Here is an 8,792-nt window from a genome sequence, read left to right as displayed (position 1 = left end):
GGCCCGGCGGTACCGGAGCGGTATACGAAGAGAAGCCAGCACCATTGGCAGGGGCCTTTCGGATCCCGGGAAGGCTAGGAGTCGCCGTGAATTTGCCAAATCCGTCAGTGAAGGGGACCTCTGGGTCTCCCAACAACCAAGTCCCGATTGAAGGCAACAGTCCAACCGTTAGAGAGAGACACTGCCACCGCCAAGGCACCAGTTTCTCAGGGCCAGCGCCTGCGGGCAAAGAGGGGCCCCTCCGGCCCATATCCAAGCCGGGGAGCGGGTTACCGGTGGGAACCCATCGCTACCAACATAGACTTAGGTGCAGGAAAAGGGACCGTCACCGTCAACTACTGGGGAAAAGCAACAGCAGCCGTCCGTGGGAACCGTCTTTCCAGCCGTGAGTTTTACCGAGAACTGTGTCCCTGTCTCAGGCTGAGTGAGTACCACAGTGCCGTGAGGCACAGCGCTGCCCCCGCGTCCCTGCACCCCACCGAGCCCTGCACCGGCTCGCCATCCCTCATCCCCCACCTCATCACTGGGCCCCGGGACCACCACCCCCTACCCACGGAGGGGAGAACCAACAACTTTGCTGCTCCCTGTCACCGCTCCCGGGATCCCCATACAGAGCAGCGGTGGTGTCCACACAATCACCACAACCGTGGGTGGCGTCACGGACAATAAACTATCCCAAAATCCAATCCCCTTTCACTCACGGGCGAGCAGCGCCGCTCGAGTCCCCGGGATCCGGCCCATCGCTCGAGCCACCGAGCAGCAGCGGGCCGCAGCAGCAGCGGCAGCCGGACCCGAGCAGTGGGAGAGCGCAGCGTCCCCTCCTCCGCCCGCGACATTTATACACCAATTCCAGACAACTTTGACAATTTTTTGAAAAGTGGATAGAGCTGGTTCGGGAGGGGGCATTGCCCAGTGCCTCCAATAAAATCATCACCACAAAAGTGACATAAGTTAGGACAGAAATGTGCTAAATTCTCTGCCTGACGTTACATTTCTCATGATGGCATATGGCTAAAAGATGCACGAAATTCATTAAGAGATGCACACATCTTCAAGAACTTGGCAGATCTTACTCCTGCAGAACCTGGCTTATAAAATGTCAGTTCAGATGAATTGTGGCCTTGAGGTTCTTCAGGTTCTTCAATTGCTGCCATTCGTTCGAGGATAACAGTAATAGACCTTTTGTTACAATTGTATTCTAGCTGAGGGCATTGCTGCACTGAGACATATCAAGTGTTCGCAGGCTGCAGTAGCTGCACTGAGGCACATGAAGTGTTAATCAGCTAGCAGGTAGCGTTACTACACGAAGGCACAGTCGTGTTGCTAAGCCGGAGTATTGCTGCACTGAGGCACGCTAAATGTTAATTCTATCACTCCTCCCAGGGAGGTCATGTGAGGGCTAACTGCCTTTGTGGAGTTACAATCTGTACATCATGATTAAGGACGCCAAGAGCATTTGAAACACGTAGATATTTTAAGCCATCACGACACTGCTGCAACTTTTAATGGACCCAGAAATAAACGGACTGTAAAGTACACCTGAAAGCTGGACTGTTCAGCCTTACATGCACCTGTCACCCCAACTCTGCAGCTCTACAAGTGACGGGATGGGGGAGAACCTGCGCCTTCCGGGTCTCTACCGGCGAGTCAGCGCTTGGAGCGATAACGATGAGGAGAACGCGGTCCGCAAGCGCCCTGCCTCCATGCAATGGCAGCAAAGTGACCGCTGTGATGAGTGGAGTACCGGCAGTGACCGATCTGGAGCCCGGAATGACTCAGACGAGCGATCTTTGGGAGAGTACAGCGCCCGGTTATCCCGGGACAGCGAGCGACAAGTTACTCTTCTGCGTGGTATATTTGAGATTGAGAAGACAAGTTGTGACGTCTCTCTGACTTCCAGTCACTTATTGTGGTGCCCCATCCTGCCTGATAACCCAGGTGAGTAGTCACATATGCGTACCCAACATAGCGGGAGAAAAACGTCAGGAACCGCAGGCGTCTTTAATTAGCAGGAGACTGCAAGAAGGGGGTTCTGCCTTTTTGCTCTCAGTTCACATACTGGAAGCTTGTGTAAGGTGAGTTGTCCAGCTCCTGTCACAGGGTGCGGATGCTGTGTGGCGGCCATTGTTGTGGTGGTTTTGTGTCAGTGGGGCAGTGTGGCCTGGAGTCATGGGGCTCAGCCTTGCAGCATGATGTGGTGAGGCACCAGGTCACGTGCCCTGCTGGTGCATTGTCGCTGCGGCAGTGGTTGGTGCGTGGTGCCACACCTTTAAGGCTTCAAATAAGTTACGGACCCACTCAGAGGTTCGCCGCAACGTGGCAATGGGTTTCATGCAGTCTTATTAGACCAAGAACCTCATGTTAGGGTATATGAATTTTTGCCTAGCGGCAGTAGATCAAAGTATGATTTTTGGATGTGTGGTTCATGTCTTTTTTTACAGTTACGGTACATATGTGTACCAAGTCAGGTTACTACAACCTGGTGAAACTTTAGCTCCCAATATGTCCCAACCGCTGCAAGTTGTAAGAGCATGCTTGGTGTTTAGTACAGCCATATATACTTTACATAGGTTGTAGACTACTGGAAACTCCTTTTTAATTATCCCAATGTGCTATATACAGTATATCAATGTGTGTGTGTATATATTTATATTTATTTACCTACAGGACTAGCACACTCCTCCAATTTGATTCTTGTGTCCCCCGACGGTCTCATAACATAGGCAATGTCATGTGACATCTGCAGGCAATCATCTGCCTTTGATTACAGTTTTACCGCCTTTAGAATCAGAGTAGTAGAACAGAAGAAACATTGTTCTTTTTCTCGGACTTAATGGTGAAAGCTACAGCAGTTCACGTCACTTTGTTTATGTTAGGAGACCGGTGGGAACAAAGGTGGCATAGGGGTAATAAATAAGGGGTCGTCCATAAATGGGAAACCACTTTAAGAGTGTAGATAGCCCTGATGTAAAACAAATAACCATGTTTCTACCTAAATGAAATAACATCTGCTAATTAATCAACAAACGTTTTGAATATTTCTTTTTAATTTCTTGTTGTTCGGAAAGGTGACTGAAAGACTGACATTTATCGTGACAAAGAATTACTAAAATCTTCGCAAATTCTTCTAGTTATGTATTGGCGCCCAAGATAGTAATGTATCACTGATTAATTACCCATGCAGGAGTCTGGAAGCTGTATGTAGCACCACAGACTGGCATTCACCTGTCAAATAAACACAGAATTTGAGAAGTAGTTTAACCAGTTAAACCAGTAGCTGTTAAGAATCCCACTATACAGTACAGTTGTGGCCAAGAGTTTTGAGACCGACACAAATTTTGGTTTTCACACAGTTTTCTGCTTCAGTGTTTTTGTATCATTTAGTCACATGCTGCTATAGTTACTAAAGTATAACTGTCAGGATTTCATGGTTTTTAAACTTTTATTGACAAATACATCAAGTTGATGTAAAGACTCCAATATTTACAGTGTTGACCATTATTTTTTAAGACTTTTGCAGTTGACATTGTTAGCTGGATATCAACTTCTGGGCTAAATCCTGACTGATGACAACACATTCTTACCTTATCCACCTTTTGAGTTTATCACAATTTCTGTGTTTCTTTTTGTCCACACGCTTTTTGAGAATTGACCAGTAGTTCTCAATGGGATTGAGATTTGGGATGTTTCCTGGCCATGGACTCAAAATATCAATGTTTTGTTCACTAAGACACTTAAGCGGGCTTTACAAGCGATCGTACCTGCCCCCGTCGGTTGTGCGACACGGGCAAATCGCTGCACAACTTCGCTTACCCCCGTCACACACACTTACCTGCTCTGCGACGTCACTCTGGCTGTCGACCCGCCTCCTTTCTAAGGAGGCGGTTCGTGCAGCGTCACAGCGACGTCACACGGCAGCCGTCCAATAGAAGCGGAGATGTGGAGATGAGCGGGACGTAACATCCCACCCACCTTCTTCCTTCCGTGTTGCCAGTGGAGACAGGTAAGGAGATGTTCGTTGCTCCTGCGGTGTCACACACAGCGATGTGTGGTGCAGCAGGATCGCCGAACAACATCGCTAATAAGCTAAAAACGATTTTTTTGTTCAGGACGACCTCTCCGCGGCAAACGATTTTGACCGCTTTTGTGATCGTTTAAGGTCGCTTATAAGCGTCACACACTGCGATATTGTTAATGACGCAATATGTGCGTCACAAACAATGTGACCCCGACGATAATTCATTAACGATATCGTAGCATGTAAAGCCCGCTTTAGTTATCACTTTTTCCTTGTGTCATGGTCTCCATCATGCTGGAAAAAAAACCATTGCACATCACCAGATTTCTCCTAGGTCAATGGGAGAAGATGCTTTTGGAGGTTGTTTAGATCCCATCTTAAGTTTGTAGGCAAAATTGGGAGTGACCCCACCTCTTTGGAAAAAAAGCAACGCCTTGCATGAGTGGTCTCCACCACTCCGCTGCTTTACTGTTGGCGTGTCATACGACTAATGGTAGCGATCACCTTTTCTTCTTTGGACAGTCATTCTATCAGATGTCTCAAACAGTGTGGAATTTTGCCTAAGAACGTTGCCATGAATAAAGAATTGGATCTTACATTTTCTAAGAACATCTTTTTAGAGCAATTTGGTTCTGAACAATGCTTTTTCCAGTATGATGGAGACCATGTCAAAAGGCAAAAAGGACTACTGGGTGGCTTAGTGAACAAAACATGAACATGTTGTGTCTTTGGCCAGAAAACTCCCTAGATATCTGTGTTCAAACCTCAAAAATAGCGTGGAGAAACGAAAACATAGAAATTATGATAAGCTCAAAGCACTAGTTAGGCAAGAATGAGTTGACATCAGTCAGGATTTTGTTCAGACGTTGATATCCAAAATGTCAAGGCAAATTCCAGAAGTGCTCAAAACTAAGGGTCACTGTAAATCTTGAGACATTGCATAAACTTGATGTATTTTTCAATAAAAGTATAAAAACATATGAAATCATTATACTTTAGCAACCATATCAAGATCTGACTACAAAATCTAAAACCACTGAAGCAGCGAACTTTGTGAAAACCAAAATTTGAGTCAGTTTTGGCCACAACTGTACAGTATGAAACTTTGTTCCAAACTATTTGTTACATGGTGCTACAGTGTATTTAGTAGGAAAGACCATTTGAGAGGCGGTATCAGGACTCAGATGCTATCTGTCAAACTGCCACCTGTCAACTGCCCCCAGCCAATCAGCAACAGTCCCAAAAATGCATTTTTTTAAGGCAGTTGAGACCTCATGTCTCCTTCTTTTTCATTTAGAATCCCCGAAGAGGTTTCCGATATCTGATTCAGAGGTCAGTGAAACATGGTCTGAGTGTGGACCTTAATATATATGCCTATGAGTCTGTTGGGTTCAAGTTAGGAGACCCACAGTCGGTCCGAACATCATGATCTGCATGCAGATCATTTTAGTTTATTTTGATTTGGCCTAATGCAGCTCTTATTTGATTTTAAAGACAGTCATTCATTTTAAATATGCTGTTGGAGTTGCATGTTGGAGGGAAGAACTTGAAGATAAGATTGATATCAATGTTTTATATATGTTTATTAGAATGTTATTAATTTGTATTCCTGGTTTTGCACAACAATCACTAATAAAACAGCCAACTGGACTCCTAACTTCAGAATGAGCAAAAATGTACATTTACATAACAGCTATTCCCAAAATCAATAGTTATACCATATGTATAAGGCCTGTTTCACACATTAAAATGCATATCTCCCTCCGTGTGCAGTGATTCACGGCACCCGTTGGTTGTCCATGTGCAATCCGTGATCCGTACTCTGTACTCCGTGATTGCACATGGAGATAAACTCAACTGTCCCGTTCCTGCTGTCCGTGGTGCTGAACTCTCCGGCTCTGCTGCATCCGGCCGCCGCTGTCTGACCTCTGCAACTACTTCCGGGTCAGCTGTGACTGCATAGTGTGACGCCCTGGCAAAACCAGGTAGTCACACATAGGCCCTCGCATAACACCTTCCCTCTCCTAGGTTACACACAGCTGACCTGAAACCCTAGTCACCCCCCTTTAGGGCAAGACAGGCACACCAGTGGGCGGGACCAGATAGTTAGGGAACACCCACCTAGGGGTCTAGACAGCCCAGGGTGGGAAAACAAGCAGTCTAGTTGGTAGTTCAAGTTGAGAGGAGTGTGGGCTGGAGCTAGGTGTAGCTCCAGCAGAGGAGAAGTTCAAGTTGAACGGTGCCATGGTCGGAGCTCTGGTACCTTGGCTAGGTGGCAGACGGTGGTCTCCATCAGCAAGAGACGGGAAGACGGCTCGGCAGATCCGAGGTAGACCAGGACAGGGTTGTAGCCCGCCGGTACCGACACGGATAACTGACCCGGAAACCGTGCACAGAGGGGGTACTCGGACTCTGAAGCCAGGACCGAAACCAGCGGCCTAGCTAATTAACCGATTGAGAGCAGAATTATAGGTTCAGTCCCACCCAAAGGCCCTAAAGAAGACAACAGCCCACCGATAGGGATAAGGCCACCGCCAGGGCCTATGGATAATGGGCCAGCATCTGGGGGCATGGCTCCTTAGGAACACAGCAAGCCGGGAGCGGACTCCTGAGTTCCAAACCAGGCAGCCCACAATACACAAAACAGTACAGAGGAAAAGACAGCGACCACCAGCCCGGGTGGGGATCAGAGTACAACCGGCCGCGGCGGCCGGCCACCAGCACCTTGGTTTACCAAAAGACTTGTGTGATTCATTTAATTGTGAGTAACCAACTATCCCCTGGTTCATCTGGGCGTGCAAGCCCCTGCCGTCGCCATACCCTGCTCAGAGACACTGGGCCCCGGGGCAACCATCCCTACCCATGGAGGGGTTAACATCCGGCTGCCATTACACCTCCCCCGGGTATCCCACAACAGCAGCGGTGGTGTCCCACTTCACCAAACACCGTGGGTGGTGTCACAGACATTCTACAATCAATCCCGTACAAATACGCCCCCCTTTTATTTGGAGTGACCGCGAAACCCCAGGGTCCGGAGAAACCCTCGAGCAGTACCGTAGGCCCCAGATCCGAGCAGCGCCGGCTGCTGGCACGGGGGCGGCACACATAGCTGAATATGCATGAAAGTAATGAGCCGGCCAGGAAGCAGTAGCCAGCAGAGGCCGAACACAGCATCGCTGGAGAAGGCGAGTTTAAAAAGCTTTTTATTTTAATGTCCGTGTTTTTCTGATACGTGTTTCACGGATCACACCATAGTGTGGTCCGTGGGACATCAGTGATGCCAGAATAAAATGGACATGTCTCTGTGCGGCAATCACAGACACACGTGTACTTCACACGGAGACACGGTCAGTGAAAAATCACTGATGTGTGAACAGACCCATTGATTATAATGGGTCTGCGTATGTCAGTGATTCTTGTACATATAAAAACTGTCACCTACGTACCAGAATCATTGACGTATGAAAGAGGCCTAATATGGGTCTTAACTTAGCAATTGCTGGGATCTGACCTCTGAACCACCAGCAATCCCTGAGAATGGACTCAAGATTCTAGAAATCTGATTCTGAAGTTGCCTATCCTAAATGGAGCAAAAGTGGGTGCAATGAATGGAGCGGTCACATATTGTCTATGGGATGGGGGTCTACACAAGAAAATCTAGTGCTGTACAGAGAGGGAATATATATGTATTTTTTTTTTTTAGGAATAATCCTTTAATTTAGAGTTATAACAAATATTTTCCAACAAAACTTTATATCCATCTTCTTAGTAAGACTTGTTCTACAACAATTAATCTAAAGCTCAGATAGCATATTCATCCCAGGTTCCTTTTAATAGTATTTCCTGGGACTGATAGTCTATATCTATGTTGTGGGGTCCAACTCCTGGTAATCAGAAAAATGAAGAGGTGCAGCAATTCTACTCTGAACTCACAGAATGCATGCAAATTGGCAGTTGTAAAAAAAAGTCCAAAAAGGGACTTGGCACTATAAAACCATCATCCTTTAAAAAAAAACAAAAAAACATTACATGAAATGGAAAGTCCATAAACAAATAAAAACCACCATAGTCCTGGTTTACGTGTTTCGAGTCTGCATGCCTCTTAGTCATAACCTGCAGCGCTTCTACTCTGTATGCTCACAGAATACTTACAAACTGACTGTTGTAGTCAATATTAGAGACCACAAGCTGATTATAAAGTGTGAATGTTCAGTCTGCAGCTCTCAGTGATGATCAAATGAGACACTAAAGTGCAAAAAAAGAAACCATGAAAAGTAAAAACTGTGAAACTTGCAGCTAAAGCTTTTTCACAATAGGACTCTGTGATATGTTGCAACCTTCCATCACAGTAATATATTGGGAGCTTTTCCAGCCATTTACATAATATAGAGACCACTAATGGTATGTAAACAGGAACCATAGAATTTCACCGTTTTTAAGACTGAAGATAGACATAAGTCCATCGAGTCCAACCTGTAGCCTAACATGTTGACCCAGAGAAAGACAAATGACCCATGGGAAAAAACACAAAGTTCCATATTAAGGGAAAAATTCCTTCCAGACCAGAGATGAGCTGACCCGTAGAAGTTCGGTTTGGTGGGTTCAGCCGGACTTTAGATAAAGTTTGGTTTGGGATCCGGACTTGACCTGAACCCGAATGGAAGTCACTAACTGGGCAGTTCGGGTTTTCGCCCACATGCAGCCAGCCATAAAGACATCACTTCGGGGACGGGTGAGCGAGGTTTTTCCAAGTTTTGTTTTGGGTGCACACTAC

The 8,792-nt window shown here is 46.5% G+C and overlaps 1 protein-coding gene across 1 annotated transcript in view; it reads left to right on the top strand.

Moving 5' to 3' along the window:
- Positions 1-1,436: 1,436 nt before the first annotated feature.
- CERKL (CERK like autophagy regulator) overlaps positions 1,437-8,792 on the top strand; it is a 161,731-nt gene continuing 154,375 nt past the window's right edge. Inside the window, exon 1 of the mRNA XM_075317409.1 lies at positions 1,437-1,938. Within this exon, the coding sequence (XP_075173524.1) occupies positions 1,566-1,938 (373 nt within the window). The 5' untranslated portion in view covers positions 1,437-1,565. The remainder of the gene's footprint in view (positions 1,939-8,792) is intronic.

This window comes from Anomaloglossus baeobatrachus, chromosome 7 (genome assembly GCF_048569485.1).
Source record: "Anomaloglossus baeobatrachus isolate aAnoBae1 chromosome 7, aAnoBae1.hap1, whole genome shotgun sequence".
Taxonomy (NCBI): domain Eukaryota; kingdom Metazoa; phylum Chordata; class Amphibia; order Anura; family Aromobatidae; genus Anomaloglossus; species Anomaloglossus baeobatrachus.
The sequence above is the reverse complement of the archived record's forward strand: the minus strand, read 5'-3'. Positions and strand labels throughout refer to the sequence as shown.